The following is a 20144-nucleotide window of genomic DNA, read 5'->3' as shown; positions in this document are numbered from 1 at the left end:
CAGATGTCAAGAGAAGGGTTTGGGAAAGGGGCGGTATTCTTATTGACCCCTTTGCCATCTCATAAAGGGTAACTTTTGTTTTTCTCTTTGCTCTTTGTCTGATTATTCCTCGGCCAGAGAAATGGAAGGATATTTATGATGCCATTTGAGGTAATTGCAGTGAGCACAAAAAGGGTTTTCATATTTTGTAGGGAGAGAAAAAGAAAGTGGCATGGTGTTGAATAGAGGTTTGGCAGCAGTTGTCTGAAACGTTGCCACCATGCTTGTTCTGTAGTGAATATGATAGAAGAAAACATTCATTATGCTGAAAGGTGTAGGGGGTAGGGTTGTGAGGAGTGAGGCAATGTAGTCCCATTTGAAATAGAGATGCTCAATGCCAGTTGGCCTCTTTAGCTGAATGGAATTAATCCATCAATGACAAGCCAGTGTGTTCTCACCTTCCATTAGAACGGGTCTAGTACAACGTGTGTACTCACCAGGCACAGAATGTGTTGAGAGCTGAACAATGCAAACAGCACTTTTACTAAACAGCAGCCAAAATCTATTCTTTCTCATACCTATTGCACGTTAGTGAAATAAATACAAGTGATTCACTGAATGAGCAGGACAGGATCACAGCCTAACTACAGGTAATCTATACTGAACAAAAATATAAATGCAACATGTAAAGTATTGGTCCCATGTTTCATGAGCTGAAATAAAAGCTCAGATACATTTTCCCAAAAAGCTTATTTCTCTCCAATTTTGTGCATAAAGATGTTTACATCCATGTTAGTGAGCATTTTTCCTTTGTCAAGACAATCCATCCAACTGACATGTGTGGCATATGAAGTAGCTGATTAACCAGCATTGTCATTACACATGTGCACCTTGTGCTGGGGACAATTAAAGGCTACTCAAATGTCCAGTTTTGTCACACAACACGATACCAGAGATGTCTCGAGTTTTGAAGAAGCGTGCAATTGGCATGCTGACTGCAGGAACGTCCACCAGAGCTGTTGCCAGATAATTGAATGTTAATTTCTCTACCATAAGCCGCCTACAGAGTTGTTTTTGAGAATTTGGCAGTACATCCAACCGGCCTTACAACTGCAGACCATGTGTAACCATGCCAGCCCAGTACCTCTACATCCGGCTTCTTCAAAACTCATTCAGATTGGCTGGGCCTGGCTCCCCAGTGGGTGGGCCTGGCTCCCAAGTGGGTGGGCCTATGCCCACCCATGGCTGCTCCCCTGCCCAGTCATGTGAAATCCATAGATTAGGGCCTGGAATTGATTTCAATCGCCTGATTTCCTTATATGAACTGTAACTCAGTAAAATTGTTGAAACTGTTGCATATTGCGTTTAATATTTTTGTTCAGTATATGACCCAGCTATTTTGACGTAGAGTATTGCTCTCATGTCCATAGAAATAGAACACATTCTAGTTCTGTGCTCGCGTCACCACCACCACCACCACCACCAGCACCCCCAATGTCATGGCTACTTAGCCAAACAATGACAATGCCTCTGATTGAAATGTTGAGTCACATTAATGATAATGGGGTGACATTATGTTACATGTAGAACAGTGTGGATTGGAGGATATAGGACGTCCTCTGGTCCTCCTAATGAACCAAGGATGTGTCCCAAATGGCACCCTATTCCCTATATAGTGTACTACTACTTTTATAGGGCTCGGGTCAAAAGTAGTGCACTATATAAGGAATATGGTGCCATTTGAGACATGGCCCAGGAGTTGGCAGAGACAAGGAGCCTGGTCGACCCAGGGCCGCATCTCTTCCTCAGGGATACCAGGACATGGCCCCGCCACGCCACCCTGGGACTATTTTTAGCTTAATTACCCTTTTAACGCTGCGCTTTAAACCCTCCACACACTGAATACATTAGGCATAATGGAGCCCCTGTCCTCCCTGTCCTCCCCGTCTATACAAAAATCTTTACATGCAAGGATGAAGTGGTTGTGAATAATGGTGGTGGGAGCATTGCTCCTTGGTTGCTTTCCAAATGGCACCATGCTCCCTATATAATGCACTCCCTTTGACCAGAGCCCTATAGGGCTTTGTCAAAATGTGTGCACTAAATAGGGAATTATTGTGCCATTTTGGATGCAGCCATTGTAATTATACTATGGGGCTGCTGGAGCTACTACCGTAATAATCACTAGTGATTTATTCATATAGTTTGCAATACCTCCCTTTAACGCTTAATGATCATCGCTCTTCTCCAATTAAATGTCCTCCTGGTTGCCTTTGGTTTCGTCTTATTACTGTAAGAATATATTGCACATTCATCTTGGTCACTAATATTTGCTGGTGCGTTTTGGCATTTTTTTGTGTGTGTGTCGCATATTTATGCTTCCCCCTATTTCTTCTCTGAGCGTGCGGTGAGTGTCATACCTGTGTCGGTTTGCGATAGGGAACATGTATTATTTCTTCCCCAATGAGCAGAAGACGTGGCAGCGTGGGTTGGTTGTGTGATAGGACCTGGCATATTGAGAGCTGTCAGTCAAAATGTCCCTGGAGAGGTTCTGAGAGATTCAGATGAAAACAAAGGCAAAAGCACGGACCAATCAGAGACCTCTGTGCCATTCCCAGACAGAAACACTACACAACGATCTAGCCTGATTCAGAATACGAAAGGGTGATAATTCCCAGATTCGGAGAATGGCAGATGAGGGAGAGAGAGAGCGGCAGATGCCATTTGTGTTTCCATAAACTGTTGTATCCGTCCGTGGGTTTATCACCCACAATCCTATTGTGTCAAACATGCACCCGCCCAGCTTCGGTGTGTGCTCTATTCTGTTTGTCTGGATTTATGCATAAGCTTCCAAAGCCTCACATTTACATGGCATTTGGAGTATGTTGATTAAGGCACATCCTCCAGCATATGGAGAATTATGCCACGTCCTTACCGGGGGCTGCAATTTCCTGTTATTCATGTTTTTTATGTCCGTCTGTCCTCCCATGTCCTTAATCTGACACAAGTGGTTCTTTTGAGAAATAAATCCAGATGATTTCCCCTTCCACCCAGGTGGTACAATAAGATGAGCAAATCTCCTTCATTGTCATATAAAATGAAGTCAGTAATCAGAAATGTGCCTTGCTTTCCTGAGGAACAACACAGTTAAATGGCTGTCCTGTTCCCGGTGGTGCTTCACAAGGGTACCTGTAACCCTGCTGACATTTCAAACACACTGTAAAGTTCTGTTTTACTGTCTCCGTCAGCTGGAAGATGTGGATCCACTTACTGGTGATGTTGCATCATGCAATTGCTTTTCCTATAAGCATGCATCTGAGTGGTTAGCAGTGTGGCCCTCTGGTGAACCTACTCGCGCTGGTCCAAAGTAGTGCACTATATAAGGAATATGGTGCCATTTGGGACACTTCCAGGTATCTGTGTAGTTGGTAGCGTGGTCCTCGGGTGCCTGCTGGGAACAGGAGTCTTTATTAGCTGTGACAGGGTTATTATGGAGAGCTGTGTAGAGGCCTCAGTTTATACATACAGTAACAGCTAACGACTGACCTCGGTACAGCCAGACGGGGGAGTAGTGACCCATGGACCAGTGGATCCAAGCAGCGCTGAGAGACAGGATACACACATCTTGTCACAGTAAGGTCAGAGGTTAGTGGCTTGGATGACCAGACCACCTGTGGTTAAGTTTCTTCCCCTAGTCTAAAAAACATGGTCTAGGATTCCTCCCAAATGGCGTCCGATTCCTTATATGCTGTGAAGTGTACTAATTTTGACCTAGGCCAATCGTAAAAGTAGAATAGAATTGAACTTTATTGTCCATCCAGGATGGACATTTTTCTTTGGCATCACCTTCCAGTAGAAAAGCAAAATAGTACACTAAATATGGAATAGGTTGCCATTTGGGATGCATCCCTAGATCAACAGAATTCCTTTTCCCACAGTCGTTCACTTCTGTAAGAAGCAGATTGGGATGTCACTTTGATATAGAAGCGTTTGGCACGGTTCTCGGCTAATCACAAACGTAGCCACGGCAGGTTTACTTGGCTAAAGGACCAAGTAGAGATTAGCAGCCTGGCGCTTTCAGGCAGTAGAAGACGGGCGTCTGAAGCTGCTACTGCTTGTGAAATGATGATAACCGTAGCAGGCAACACATGGGTTACTGTCCTGGGCTGACATGTTGCCTTCTCTATCGCCTGGAGTCCATTAGACTTCCTCTCCTTCTCCCGATCTCCCCACTCAAATCACCTGTAGTTACTTCACAACCAACCACTCTACTCCTCTCTGACTTTTCAGAGGGGGTATTCATTCCATAAGAGGGAGAAGGAAATAGATTCGTAATTGTTTTCTTTCTCTGATGGGGGTTTATTTTCTTATCCCTAATCTGTGTTTGGCTCCGTGTCTGTTCATCCACAGATCCGCTGTGAGAGCTCAGCAGCAATAGGCCACGCTCCGCTTAGGGCCCCGAAAACAAGTCAGGGGTGTTATTGATGACTGAAGGAAACGTGGGGGGGCAGAAGGCCGAAACAAGACCACATGGTAGCTGGCTGACTGACTGGCTGGCTTGGTGTTTACATGAGGCGAAGCTGCATGGAACCTGGCAGCACATGCTATGTGTGTTTTGGACCTGAGGGGTCTAAAGAGACAATGCTGGTCTGTGGGCCTCATTCCCATATGCACAGTCCTTAGAGAGTCCTCAGCTTCCACTGAACGGTGGTCAAAACCCAGACAGGACTAATTCAATCAAAAGTTTATCAACTATCTATTAACTGTTTCCCTTTTCAAAGTTTCTTATTAACACGCTGGTTAGAAGCAGATTAAAAATCTATTCTGTTTTGTGGGAAGGTGGTTGTTATTGGTTAATACAGCACAATGAAGAATAAGTGAATGGATAGGGACAGAAAATCAAAATGTCTGCTTGTTTAACATGGCTATCTGGTGGGGCCAGAGCTCAGGGGAACTGACTGACGCCACCTGACAAAATTAAATACCAATACCCCCAGTCTCGCTCCACTTCCATACCTTAAACAAACGCACAGCAGCCATTGGAAAACAAATGATAGCTGTCTCAAGGTTTATTCCAGAGGTAGATAAGAGGTTGCTGTCCAGCACTCAATCTGCTATCCATCTACAGATCTGGCGTCTTACAAGCATACCTATCAGTACATCTAGTGCTAATGTCAACAGTCTTCTAAGTGGTGGTGATACCTGACAGGAACAGCAAACAAAAGAACGTTTTCATATTGTGCCATACATACAATCTCCTTTTAGAGTTACTGACAACAGACGCCCGTCTTCGGCAATTGTTGTTTATTTATCATTTGCATGTTAATTACATGCATTTTGCATGAACGGGATCCATTATAAGGCATATTTCAATGAAATTAGTTGTCACGGGGCCACCCGTTTTGTGCCAACAGTAAATTTGTTCTGTACACTGTGAAGTCATACTTCACTCACATCTTCTTCTTTCTTTGTGGTGTGTGTGGTGTGGGTGGTGTGGGTGAGGGTGAAGGTGAGGTAGGCTACTTGTCTTGACAGGAGTTTGTAAAGATTCCATACATGTTTATCTCTACTAGATCTAACAGGTGGCTGGTGTTGGCAACAGTTTGGGAAATCTCTGTGTTGGAAAAGCCCCACCTGGCTATAGCTTGCATTCTCTCTATACATGAGCAATCTCATTTTGGGTGTGGTGTGTGACCCTGCGTTCATATTCTGTTATCCATCATCTGCACAACCTTAATCTTCTCGTTTTGAAGTGCGGCTGTTTGTGTCCTTTAAAAGCCTCGTTGCGAAGGGCTTTTTAAAAAACAACAACAGATGAGACGCATGAAAGGCCATCCTGTGGAAGGTTCAGAGTAGTGACATCGAAGGAGGCCACGGCAGTAGGAAGTGAATGGGCTGTGTTTAGTCTCCAATACTTCTGATTATCCTACTGTTTTCTAACGCGTTCTCCCTCCTACCCTCTAACTCTGCATCCCATCCTCACTTCCACCCCTATCTTTCCCCTGTTCTGCTCTAGATCAGAGTGATGTTATGTTGATCTCATTTCTGTTCTGTTAACCATGGCTGCTCACTCTTGCCTACAGTACTGTACACACTTTAGTATATAGACATTTGGAAGCTCGCTGGGTTTTGAAAATGTAGTCCGTTTACACGCACATTACACAGTCTGAGAAACTTTGTCAAACATTGTTGAAATGAGAATGAGGGTTTTCTCTTTGTCTTGCTCCTACAAAGATAGATAGATATGCCCTCATAATGTTTCACACACGCCAATTCATCATTTATTTTCCAGATGAATTCCCACAGACTATAGCCCGTCCTTCTTCTCCTATAGTGAATTACACGCCAAGTGGAGGGTTTTACATCATCTCATTTTCTTTCGGTCTTTGGAAACTAGGAAAACCTAAATGATTTATAGCAATCAGAGTTCATCACAGAATATAACGTTTCAGGACACATTTTCAGGGTATGAATATCACACATCAGAAAATCTTTGTCTATTTCCTATATAGTGCACCACTTTTGACCAAAGCCGTAGGGAATTAATAGGGTGCCATTTAGTACACTGCCAAACTCAATTGTTCTTGGCCCTGTGTTCGGACTACTCCTTTATCAGACTCTTCAACAGGAGAAGCAGTAGGACCCTCCCTGGGCCTCAAGAAGTCCTATAAAGACTATATAAACTTATGTAGGGCATTATGAGTCTTTATCATGCATAGGAAGGCTTTATGAATGCTAAATATCACCACTCTCTAAGTCAAGTGTTACCACTTCTCCTTCCTTCAGGCTCTTCGACAGGAGAAACAATTGGTCCCTCTCTGGGCCTGAAGAAGTCCAGCTCCCTGGAGAGCCTCCAGACTGCCGTTGCCGAGGTTACACTCAACGGGGAAATTAACCTCCACAGGCCACGCCCACGAATCATCAGGGGGCGGGGTTGCAACGAGAGCTTCCGGGCAGCCATCGACAAATCGTACGACAGGCCAGGAGTAATCGTTACTGCTATGGAAGAGTGTGACCTGAAAGGAATGGAGACATGTGAGTGTTAAGTGTTCAGACTGTAAGACCTCGGTTTTATAAAGCATAACTAATTTTGTGTATAGTTTAGAGACCTTGGTTTTATAAAGCATAACTCATTTTATGTATAGTTTATAGACCTTGGTTTTATAAAGCATAACTCATTTTATGTGTAGTTTATAGACCTTGGTTTTATAAAGCATAACTCATTTTATGTGTAGTTTATAGACCTTGGTTCTATTAAGCAAACCTGTGTAGTTTCTGTAGTTTATGGTCAGTGTTAAATCAAGTAACTGGCCGATAGTTCCAAAATGAGACACTTTGAATATAGAAGGAGGATCCACCCATATAATTAAGCAATAAGGCCCGAAGGGGTGTGGTATATGGTTAATATACCAAGGGCTGTTCTTACACACGACGCATCGCAGAGTGCGTAGATACAGCCCTTAGCCGTGGTATGTTGGCCATATACCACAAACCCCCAAGGTGCCTTATTGCTATTATAAACTGGTTACCAACATAATTAAAGCAGTAAAAATAAATGTTTTATCACACCCGTGGTATACAGTTTGATATACCACGGCTGTCAGCCAATCAGCATTCAGGGCTTTAACCACCAAGTTTATAATTACATATAGAACATTTATTTGCTAATATCTCTATGGATCTACCCCTCACTCAAGTTCCGTAGGTTTTCTATCATACATTACTTAGTGAGAGGCATGCAGAAAGGAATAAGCATCCAATCAGCATCTACATCAGAGTCCCATTAATATGCATAGGGTTAGTGTAGAAGTGAATTGTTCGAGACTGCTTCTCCATGTCTTCCCTGAGGGCTCACAGCCATTTAAACTGCATTGTCATTTATTCCAAGCAGACTACAAACAGAACAAGGAAAGCACTTCCATTGTTTGCCAACAGAACACACGAGTCTTGCTTTTTTGCATCTTGGCTTTATGGTCCTGGATGTTTTGTGTTGTAAGCTTGTATGTATGTACTTTTTTTTCTCAATGTTGTGCCTAGATTCAGAATACATTCTTTATTTTGGGATTCAATAGAAGAGTGTGTCGTCATGTTCTCTAACGGTTCCTTTTCATTCATGGTTTTACTTTCTTAGTGTCATAACACATTGGTACAGGTAAATCTGTTTCATGCTGAGTAGAAACTGGATTTTTGGATTCTTTAGATACTCTGACTGTACTGCCAAATGTATTGACAAAAATTGAGACCAGAAATAACTTAAATTCTCAAAGTATTACCTAGTCTCCCCCTTCCCTTTGACTGAGCACGTCAGTTGGCAGGTGTTTCTTGACACAAAGGCATTTGAGATAGAGGCAGGGAGGTGTTACATTCCTGAACAGGTAATACCCTGCAACGCCACCACAATAATCACCAGATATATTTTTCATTAATTCTCCATGAATAGATTCCATTAAAGCAACCTGGGGAAATTTGAAAAAGAGGGGAATAATTTGCATGGAATTATTTGCATCTCTTTGTTCTCATAAGCTCTGTCTGCAAACCACTAAATGCTGTCTTATCTTGCCTAAGAAAAAAAAAAATGGGACAAGCTCTACGATTTCCCCCATCCTTTCCTCTGCCGAGGAATATTTTCTCTTCTCCCATGAAATTCAAATAACTCTGATTTTATATGATATTATATCATCACAGGGTTTAATCGTCAACGTTGACAGATAAGCCTTTTGCTTTTCCTACAACCAATACTTTTATTCACATGAAATGAGAACGTGGCGTCGCCTTCTGCAAATGTGTCCCCACAAGATATCCTACCGAGCTACTGCATTCCCTTATATATGTTATCGGGGGGTTTAATGTTTCTAAACAGAGATTCTGAATTCAAATCCCCCTATATTGTGTATGTTGAAATGAGCCCAGCAATTTGACATTTCAGTCAGAACTCTCATTCACACACACACACACTGAAATGAATCTCCCTTTTCTCTATTGAAATGGAGAGATTTAATGATACATTTTGATTGCAGTGTCAAAACATTTGCTGTCTGCGGCAGGCACACAGATCGTTTTAATTGCCCCTATTCACTTTTCTGTGGACTCCCTCCTGCAATCTGAGCTTGGCAAGTACCTCAACTTTTATTTTCCGAGGCTTTTTGATTGAAACACCATAGATTTGTCTTGCTGTTTTGCCTCAACTCGTTCCTGTCAGTCTTTGTGTGGCTAATGTGAAATGAAGTGTTCTATCATATTTAGACCTTCATCGCGGTTGATTTCTCTCGTTCTCATTTTTTGGGCAACAGACTTTTAGTGGGCTGCTTGATAAAAACAAACCAAACACACACACCAACAGCGTTTTACATTCCCCCAGGAGGGCCAGTAAGATTACAATCTTTAGTGTGTTATCAGTGACAGCGTCATTACGAGCATCTAACATTAGTGCTGTTGCTAATCTTAGCCATAATGGCCGAGATGCAGCTCAGTTCTGAGATATGCCGCCTTTGCACTTAACGAGATGATAAGCACGCCTCAGTATGAGTGATAGAATTGATATCTGTCCAGACCCTGTTAGTCTTATCATATCCCAAAGTGGGGATAGGCAAAAAATGTTGTTTTTTTGCATAATTGAATAGGGCTTAAACCACGAGATTCAGCATGCTATTCTTGTCATACACCGACTCATGGTGAGATTTCATTTCAGTAATTTCCTTTGAGATGGATGCAGAAAGCAACCGCTGATAACTCGACGGACCGAGAAGAAAACAAGTCCTTGGCGCCTTCATCCTTTGAAATGTGAACCAAGGATGCGTTCCAAATGGCACCCTGTGGGTCCTGGTCAATTGTAGTGCACTGCATAGGGAATAGGCAATCATTTGGGATGCAGCCCTATACTTTTCAATCACCACAGTCAGTCTCATCTCATCTCGCTATGCTAAGAATTCATCAAGGACTTACCTTTTTTATTTTCCTGATAAGAACCTTTCTTTTTTTCCCCTGTCAAAGCCAGCCAATCAGGCAGTAATGTGCGAGACATTAATAAAGCTTAATCCCAGGGCCATCTACCTCACGCCTCATTGTGACGCATATACCACCGTAGGCATGCAGCCCATTGGAGGAGAACCCAGGCTATTTGCAATTAAGATCCCCATAGGCCTTCTCAGAGATTATTTAAATGTAAATTAGTGACAGATTAATTACAGACACGCTGCAGTGTAGTAGAAACCTTGAGTATAATCAACTCAGTTTCACTGAAGAGGGTTCATTTCAATTCGAGACTGTCAGTATGTCTGTACTGTCTAGCTATATATATATATATATATATATATAATGCATTTACAGTGCATTCGGAAAGTATTCAGGCCCCTTGACCTTTTCCACATTTTGTTACGATACAGCCTATTCTAAAATAACCTATCCATGAGGTCAAAGGAATTGTCTGTAGAGCTCTGAGACAGGATTGTGTCAAGGCACAGATGTGGGGAAGAGTACTAAAAATGTCGGCAGCATTGAAGGTCCCCAAGAACACAGTGGCCTCCATCATTCTTAAATGGAAGAAGTTTCGAACCACCAAGATTCTTCCTAGAACTGTCCGCCTGGCCAAACTGAGCTATTGGGGGAGAAGGGACTTGGTCAGGGAGTTTACCAAGAACCTTATGGTCACTCTGACAGAGCTCCAGAGTTCCTCTGTGGAGATGGGACAACCTTCCAGGAGAACAATCAATCAGGCCTTGGTAGAGTGTCCAGACAGAAGCCACTCCTCAGTAAAATGCACATGACAGCCCGCTTGGAGTTTTGCCAAAAGGCAAAACTCTCAGCCCCTGAGAATCTCGATTCTCTGGTCTGATGAAACCAAGATAGAACTCTTCGACTGAATGCGAAGCGTCCTGTCTGGAGGAAACATGGCACCAACCGTACGGTGAAGCATGGTGGTGGTAGCACCATACTGTGGGGATGTTTTTCAGCGGCAGGGACTGGGAGACTAGTCAGGATCGAGGCAAAGATTAATGGAGCAAAGTACAGAGAGATATTTGATGAAAACCTGCTCCAGAGCGCTCAGGACCTCAGACTGGGGCGAAGGTTCACCTTCCTACAGGACAACAACCCTAAGCATACAGCCAAGACAATGCATGAGTGGTTTCGGGACAAGTCTCTGAATGTCCTTGAGTGGCCCAGCCCGGACTTGAACCTGATCAAATATCTCTGGAGAGACCTGAAAATAGCTATGCAGCAATACCCCCATCCAACCTGACAGAGCCTGAGAGGATTTATTTTTTAATTTTTTCACCTTTATTTATTCGTTCCAATCAGTGGCAGCAGAGAACTGGAAGGAAAGGCGGCCAAATGAGGTGTTGGCTTTGGGAATAACCAGTGAGATATACCTGCTCGAGCGCGTGCTACAGGTGGGTGTTGCTATGGTGACCAGTGAGCTGAGATAACGTGTAGCTTAAACCTAGCAAAGACTTATAGATGACCTGGAGCCAGTGGGTTTGGCGACGAATATGTAGCGAGGGCCAGCCGACGAGAGCATACAGGTCACAGTGGTGGGTGGTTGTTACGAATCCCTTTTGGCCCGACAGTCTAGGGGGGGATGGTAATGAGACCCGTAACATAACTCATGCAAATTATTATTGTGACAAAGTAAAAATGTGAACGAAATAACCACGACAACAGAAATCTACCGTCAAACTCCAGGTTTATTTATAAACACACGGTAATGGGGGGGGGAGCAGGAAAAGGGGCTGAGCTGGACCCAAGGAAAGAAACAATAAATATACAAAAACACCCCTAAGCTAGACTAGCCTACTTTAACAACAGCTAACTAACTAACCAAAAATACAGTGGGTGGTCCGCCCAGTTCTAACTAGTGTATTTAACAAAGTTCACCTACAGGTAGTGTATGCCCATGGGCGACTTGTCTTGGTTTCCCCCTTTTCCCACCAGCAACAAACAAACACCAAAACCAAAAACAATACTCACAGGTGATGACAAAGTGCTATGGAGGTGCTCAAACAAAAGAGAGGTTAAGACACAAAGCGAGAGTGAAACACAGAGACCTACAGACATGGCATTTACAGAGTGATTGAGCTCTAGAGCAAACAAATGATGGGGTTTTTAAACCATGGGGAAGGAACTGTGATAGGGTAGGAAATAGGAGGAGGTGTGTCTTCTGATTGATGATTGATTGGGGAGTGATGATTTCCACCTGTGAGGGGAGAAGGAGAGAAAAGAAACACACACAGGATACACACACACACAGGATAACTGTATCCGTAACAGTGGTATATGGGGCTTTGGTGACAAAACGGATGGCATCCAGTTTGCTGAGTAGAGTGTTGGAGGCTATTTTGTAAATGACAGTTTTACGAGGGTATGAAGGTGAATGAAGGAGGCTTCATTGCGAAATAGGAAGCTGATTCTTGATTTAATTTGGATTGGAGATGCTTAATATGAGTCTGGAAGGAGAGTTTACATACTAGCCAGACACCTAGGTATTTGTAGATGTCCACATATTCTAAGTCAGAACCGTTCAGAGTAGTGATGCTAGTCGGGCGGGCGGGTGTGGGCAGCGATCGGTTGAAAAGCATGCATTTAGTTTTGCTAGTATTTAAGAGCAGTTGGAGGCCACGGAAGGAGAGTTGTATGGCATTGAAGCTCGTTTGGAGGTTTGTTACCACAGTGTCCAAAGAAGGGCCAGATGTATACAGAAGGGTGTCGTCTGCGTAGAGGTGGATCAAGGAATAACCTGCATCAAGAGCGACATCGTTGATATATACGGAGAAAAGAGTCGGCCCGAGAATTGAACCCTGTGGTACCCCCATAGAGATTGCCAGAGGTCCGGACACCATGCCCTCCGATATTATACACTGAACTCCATCTGAGAAGTAGTTGGTGAACCAGGCGAGGCAGTCATTTGAGAAACCAAGGCTCTTGAGTCTGCCGATAAGAATACGGTGATTGACAGAGTTGAAAACCTTGTCCAGGTCGATGAAGCCTAGTACTTTGAGCGTGGCTGAGGTACACCCGTGACCAGCTCGGGAACCGGATTGCACAGCTGAGAAGGTACAGTGGGATTTGAAATGGTCAGTGAAATGGTTGTTGATCTGCAGAGAAGAATGGGAGAAACTCCGCAAATACAGGTGTGCCAAGCTTGTAGTGTCATACCCAAGAAGACTCGAGGCTGTAATCGCTGCCAAAGGTGCTTCAACAAACCACTGAGTAAAGGGTCTGAATACTTATGTAAATGTGATATATATTTTTTATATATTAGCAAACATTTCTAAGAACCTGTTTTTGCTTTGTCATTATGGGGTATTGTGTGGGGAAAAAATTCAAAAATTGATTCAATTGTTAAGGCTGTAACCTAACAAAATGTGGAAAAAGTTAAGGGGTTTGGATACTTACCGAAGGCACTGTATACTCCACAAAAATATAAACACAACATGTAAAGTGTGTGTCCCATGTTTCATGAGCTGAAATAAAAAATCTCAATGTTCCATATGCACAAAAAGCTTATTTCTCTCAAATGTCCTTCACAAATTTGTTTACATCCCTGTTAGTGAGCATTTCTCCTTTGCCAAGATAATCCTTCCACCTGACAGGTGTGGCACATCAATAAAATGATTAAACGGCATGATCATTACACAGGTGCACCTTGTGCTGGGGACAAGTACAGGCTGCTCTAAAATGTGCAGTTTTGACACACAACACAATGCCACAGATGTCTCAAGTTTGGAGGGAGTTGTCCACCAGTGCTCTTGCCAGATAATTTAAAGTTGTTTTAGAGAGTTTGGCAGTATGTCCAAATGGGCTCACAACCGCATGTAACCGTGTAACCACGCCAGCCCAGGACCTCCACCTCCGGCTTCTTCACCTGCTGGATCTTCTGAGACCAGCCACCCAGACAGCTGATGAAACTGAGGAGTATTTCTGTCTGTAATAAAGCCTTTTGTGGGGGAAAATTCATACTGATTGGCTGAGCCAGGCTCCGCAGTGGGTGGGTCTGTCTCCCAACTGGGTAATGCCCTCCCAGGCCCACCCATGGCTGCTCCCCTGCCCAGTCATGTGATATTGATCGAGTAGGACCTATTTAATTTATTTCAATTGACTGTTTTCATTATATGAACTGTAACTCAGTAAAATCATTGAAATGGTCTCATGCTGCATTTATATTTTCCCGTATGTTAGACCCAAACAAAAACAATCTCTCTCCCTCTCTTTTTCCATCTCTCAGTGGAGGAGGACGCCGAGGGGAGTTGTCGGTCAGGCCGGAACTCCATATCTACGGCCACTGACCTGACCCTGCCACCCGGCAACTCTGTAACCATGGAGATGCAGGTGAATGGCAACGGCAATAAAAAGAGGGTGAAGAGCGTGAGGGACAAGAAGAAGCCTGAGAGAGATAAAGAAAAGGAGAAAGAAAAAGAGAGAGAAAAAAACAAAGCCAAGAAAGGGTTGCTGCTGAAGGGCCTGGGAGATATGTTCAGGTAAGGACCCTTTACCCTCTAGACCCAATCAAAACTCTTCTTCTGTTAATGTATTCAGTAAAACATTCTGGAGCATGACTAGAGCATTCTGTAGCATTCTGGAATCGGAACACAGAGTGCGTTCTCTCTGTGATTGGTATTGGAACTAATGGGGGTGAACCTCACCTTAAACTCTGCTGAGGTTAATGCCCAGGCAGCCAGGCCTCTGGCACATCTCAAGCGTTTTTTTTTAATAAGGAAAGGATGTTTTATTCATTATGTACAGTATCATACCCACCGAAACACATTCTCTGTTTGTTAAACCAGTGGAGAATGCACTGTACTCTGCCTGAGTACTAATGGGAATATGTGATTGGGTCTTATTAGAACAAAGGATAAAAAGCTTGTGAAGATTACGAACTTGATTTCATTAGAATCACTTTGCATGTATTTCAGATGCCCAGGGGCATTGCATTGTGAGTCATCTGCTGCTGTGCAGTCTTGGTTTGTGGCCTACAGCATGTCAGGCTAATGGTGGGAAATTGGTAGAGATCACTCTGCTCTTGTTGGTCACCCATTGCTCTTTATGTGTGACCAGTAAACAGTCCCCCAGAGGGGGTTACTTCTATAAAATGCTTCCTGCATTCGGTGTATTGAGCTTCTCACTAAAACAGTACAGCAAGCCCTGCGGCTGTATGTATCAGCGTCTCAGCGTTGGAGTGCTGACTTAGGATTGGTTTTGCATTTTAGATCACAATGATTACATCAACAGTAAGGACCAGATCCTAGATCAGGACCTGATCCTAGATCAGCACTCCTACTCAGAGATGCTTGATCAAATTGCTAATGCTAAAACTACAATGTGATCATTACTAACCAGTAATGTATGGTATTGTGAATCTGATCCTATCATGTACAGTAAGCTAACCCTCATCAGGTGAGGGATGGTGAGGGTGTATCCTACACCCTTAGTGCTAATTCAGAGAGCAGGGGGTCCAAGCGTGGTTGTTAGGGGCGCAGCCCCCGCCACTGCCATGAGGCTAATCAAACAGAAACCACAATTAATTATTTGGATTTTATGCTCATTTGCGTCCAGCATAAATAAGGGTGCTCACACACACACACACACACGTCTGTTATCATGCAATAAATTGTTTTCCTGCGGATTATCTTAATGGGATTAACTCGTGTATCACGGAGGACAGCTCCATAATTAACAATGAAACTACAAGTGTTTTGAGGTCATGATTCAGGAACTCAGAAAGGTTGTTTATCTGGGGGAGATTATTTTATAATTACACATAGATGCACAAGCACACTAGTGCACGTACACAAACAGGCACGTAAACATGCACACAAGCACATGCAAATAAACACACAAACCTCTGCCTTTACTATGTCTTACTTTGAAGTGAGTTTGATTTGTCAATGTAAGTTGAAATGTGAGTCAGTGGCTTTCATCGCTTCCTGTGTCACGACGCAATCGGCACTGCTGGCAAAGGTTGTTCCTCTTCAGCATCTTCTGCGGCGCTAGAGAGGTGCAGACTATTCACCTGGACCTTGCCGTGCCCTTCCCTGGCACATCATCTTTCTACATTATCTCTGAGTACCACAGCCACTTAGGAGTTGGCACACAGCAGCCCTCTCCCCTGCACCCTGCATTTAACTCCCGAGACTTCTGACCCTTTGTCTTATATTGGATATGCAAAGAGACAGCTCACCAAAAAACACTACTTATTTCTCTCTCTATCCCTCTGCCTGCGTCCCAAATGGCACCATATTCCTGTTATACTGCTCCACGTTTGACCAGAGCCCTATGTGCCCTGGTGAAATGTAGTGCACCGTAGGGAATAGGGTGCTGTTTGGGACGCAACCTCTCTCTCTCTCTGTGTGATGCTGGCTCACTCCCTCCCTGCCCTCAGTTAAAAAGCAGGCTTGGAGAGTGTTTTGCACTGTGTTAAAGGGATACTTTGTGATTTTGCAGTGAGCCCTTTTATCTACTTCCCCAGGGTCAGATGAACTTGTGGAAACCATTTTTACGCCTCTGTGTCCTGTATGATGGAAGATAGCATAGGCTCGCAAAAAAATCTCTAACTACCATTAGAGTAATGGCTAGCAGATACCCGCTAACTCTAGTTAGCAATTGCACTAGCGCTAGTTAGCAATTTACTTCATACTGGACGCCGAAACATAAAAATAGTATCCACGTGTTCATCTGACTCTAGGAAAGGGATAAAGGGTGCCTATCCCTTTAAGGTGAGACAGGTGTAAGACAATGGAAAGACACCTAGCTAAACTGTTCATATGAAGGAGCCTGAAAAATAGAACAATAATCAAATGCCAAGCTAGAGGAAGGGGAAGAGTCAAATATGAAGTGAGGGAGACGGACAGAGAGAGAGGGAGAGAGCTGACAAATATTCGAAGAGAGAGAAAATTGGAGGGAGAGAACGAGAAAAAAAAGTGTGAGAGATATGTTCGATGTAATGTCAGTTATTCTTTTGACGTTTTGGTCTGACACTCATTGAAAATGGAGGAGTTTCATACACAGAGAGAGATAGCATGTCCATCCAGTTCCCCAGCACATCATGAGCAATATTCCTGTTGCATACAAAACAGCTTAGAATCATCATCAGCCAATGCCATGACCAGACTTCATCATGATGACCACACATGCAACCTGATTTAGCCCTTATCCCCGGGTACTAATTTGCATGGAACAGGCCTTCAGCACATCAAACCAATAAGCCTCCCTGACACAGACACACACACACACACACACACACATATAAACACACACACACACACACACACAGACACACAGACACACACACACACATATATAATCCTTTCACAAACACACAGATACACACACACATACACACACACACCAAACGCATCTACTCCCCTAAGGAGATTTGAAGGAGTTTGCAATACACTGCAATTTGAGCTCATCTGCATGCAAAGCTAAGGACGTGGCGCCTGATGAACATGCAGTGCACACGCTTAATGGACAGCCTGATTGGTAGTGCATTAAAGCCAGGGCCAGTGGAGAGTAGTGTGATATTGTAGAGAAAAGAAGAGTGAGATAGAGAGGGGAAGAGGAGGAAAGAAATTTGACTGCTTAAGCCGGAATAAAAGAACCCTCACAGTAAAATAGCTTCTGTTATTGAATGTAAAATGATCTTCTGCAGCACATGATATCATGTCTATTTTTAATGCAGTAATTAATAGGTTATTCCTATCAAAAGGGCAGAAATGGTCATGGACGGGGATAGAAATCCCGTTAAGGGAGGACTATAGTATTTTCATTTCACTGTTGTTGTACTATATGACAAGCACATGGTCCGGTGGACATATATCCATCCAGCCATTATTCTAATAGCCATGGTGCGTCTCATGTCCTCTACTCCCAGATAGCATGACTGTGATCATGCATGCGTCCCAATTGGCACCCTATTCCCTATATAGTGCACTGCTTTTGATCAAAGCCCTATAGGAATAGGGTGCCATTTGGGATGCACATCATTACTTTCGGATCTTATCAGGGTTGTTTAGACATCCACATCCCCACCCGGGGCCTTGTTAACCCTGTTAGCATGTCGCTATGCTGCCTCCATGCAGCCATATAGTATCTATTCCTGTCTGATTTGAATGGCACAACGGCTGCATTTACAACCTTAATGAGGTGTTGTTTATCTTCCCTCTGATTGGCTGACCTCTCCGAATGCCCATCTTCCATCTCCCTCTCATCTCCCATCTTGCTGTCTTTGTGTGAGTCTGCGTAGCGGAGTGTGTACTGTATTGCATTTGAATCGGCCCTTGTGTGTGTGTGTGTGTGTGTGTGTGTGCATCAGGCTTGCGTGCTCAAGACCCGCTCCTTTCATGGGTGCTGAACTAATGCATCCTGGTTGTGGTAAAAGGAGCAGGCAGCTGCCGGACGGAGAGAGAGAGAGAGGGAGAGGGAGAGAAAGACAGACAGAGCGAGAGACAGGAATGGTGTGCACTGGAGTGAACTGTGGTGCCACATAATAGGGGGAAGAGGAGGAGGTGGAGCGGGAAAAAGGAGCAGGAGGGGAGAGGGAAGAAAAAGTAGGAGGGAGGGAGGGAGGTAGCGAGTGGGGGGGAAGGTTGGATGGTGGATGTAAGATTCCATGCCACAAAGGCAGATAATAGGAGGGTGTTGTTGGCAGAAGGAGAGTAGCTAAAGAGTTAGCGTGCCTTGGCATGATGTAGCGTGATGTTATGGGATCTGTTGTATACGCTATGTTATCTATGCATTCCATATGACCCCATATGGTTGCGTGGGCGTCGTCACTTCAGATTGTGGTAAGCCGGTTTGGTCATTAGTATTGTAACATCGACACATATTTGTATATATTTTTTATTTATAAAGGATCCCCATTAGCTTCTGTCAAGAAACAAAGCAATAAAACAACATGTACAACACATTATTAGACCACTAGTCTACCACTACATTTCTGCAATACATAATGTATAATACATCATGTATAATACCACAATACAATGTACGTGTGTGTAGAGTGCGTGTTTGCGCGTCTGTGTGCCTGTGTTTGTGTCTCTTCACAAGCCTTATTGTTCCATAAGTTTGATCTGTTTTTTTATCATTTTCTACTGCTTGCTTGAGTTATCTGATGTGGAATAGAGTTTGTAGTCATGGCTCTATGTAGTACTGTGCATTTCCCAGAGTCTGTTCTGGACTGTGAAGAGACCCCTGGTGGCATGTCTTGTGGTGTATGCATGGGTGTCCGAGCTGTGTGCTAGTCTTTTGAACAGATATCTCGGGGCTTTCAACATGTCAATACCTCTCACAAAGACATGCACTCTCCTCTACTTTGAGCCAGGAAAGATTGACATGCATGTTATTGATGTTAGCTCTCCATGTACATTTAAGGGCCAGCCGTGCTGCTTTGTTCTTGGCCAACGGTAATTTGCCTTTGTCCCTCTTTGTGACACTTGACCATATGGTTGGGCAGTAGTCCAGGTGGGATAAAACTAGGGCCAGTAAGGACTTGTTTTGTTGATAGAGATGTAAAGAAAGCAGAGTGGCGCTTTATTACAGACATACCTCTCCCCATCTTAGCTACCATTGCATCAATATGTTTTGACCATGACAGTTACAATCCAGTGTTACTCCAAGCAGTTTAGTCTCCTCAACTTGTTCAATTTCCACATTATTCATCACAAGATTTAGATGAGGATTAGGGCTTTGTGAATGATTTGTCCGAAACACGATGCTTTTAGTTTTTGAAATATTTAGGACTAGCTTACACCCATTCTAAAACTGACTGCAGCTCTTTGTTTAGTGTTGTAGTTGATGTGTATAATGTTGAGTCATCAGCAAACATAGACACACATGCTTTACTCAGTGCCCGTGGCAGGCAATTAATAAAAATATAAAAAAGTAAGGGGCCTAGACAGCTGCCCTGAGGTGTGCCTAACTCTACCTGTATTATTACACACACCGTTTACCCATCAATGGCAATTAGGCGTTCCAATAAGTAGGCACTGACAGCTTCAGAATCTCATCTCAGAGAATTAATTGTAGTTCATGTCATGCCTCACTTATCATAATGTCCCATAAAAGATTGGCCAAGGTATTAATCCTACCATAGTTCAGTCAGGATCAAGCTACAACCTATTTAGAAGAATGACCACCAGCTTATGTTAGAGGAAGAGAAAAAGGACTCAACTTAG

General features: G+C 43.5%; 1 protein-coding gene across 3 annotated transcripts in view; it reads left to right on the top strand.

Moving 5' to 3' along the window:
- The window catches only part of LOC109908714 (partitioning defective 3 homolog), a 536862-nt gene that overhangs the window by 359864 nt on the left and 156854 nt on the right, over window positions 1–20144 (top strand). For all 3 annotated transcript variants that reach the window (XM_031796385.1, XM_031796386.1, XM_031796384.1), the window contains 2 exons: window positions 6766–7014; window positions 14198–14450. In XM_031796385.1, coding sequence (XP_031652245.1) covers window positions 6766–7014; window positions 14198–14450 — 502 coding nt within the window. The remainder of the gene's footprint in view (window positions 1–6765; window positions 7015–14197; window positions 14451–20144) is intronic.

Source organism: Oncorhynchus kisutch, linkage group LG18 (assembly GCF_002021735.2).
Source record: "Oncorhynchus kisutch isolate 150728-3 linkage group LG18, Okis_V2, whole genome shotgun sequence".
Lineage (NCBI taxonomy): Eukaryota > Metazoa > Chordata > Actinopteri > Salmoniformes > Salmonidae > Oncorhynchus > Oncorhynchus kisutch.
This window is presented reverse-complemented; position numbering and strand designations above follow the sequence as displayed.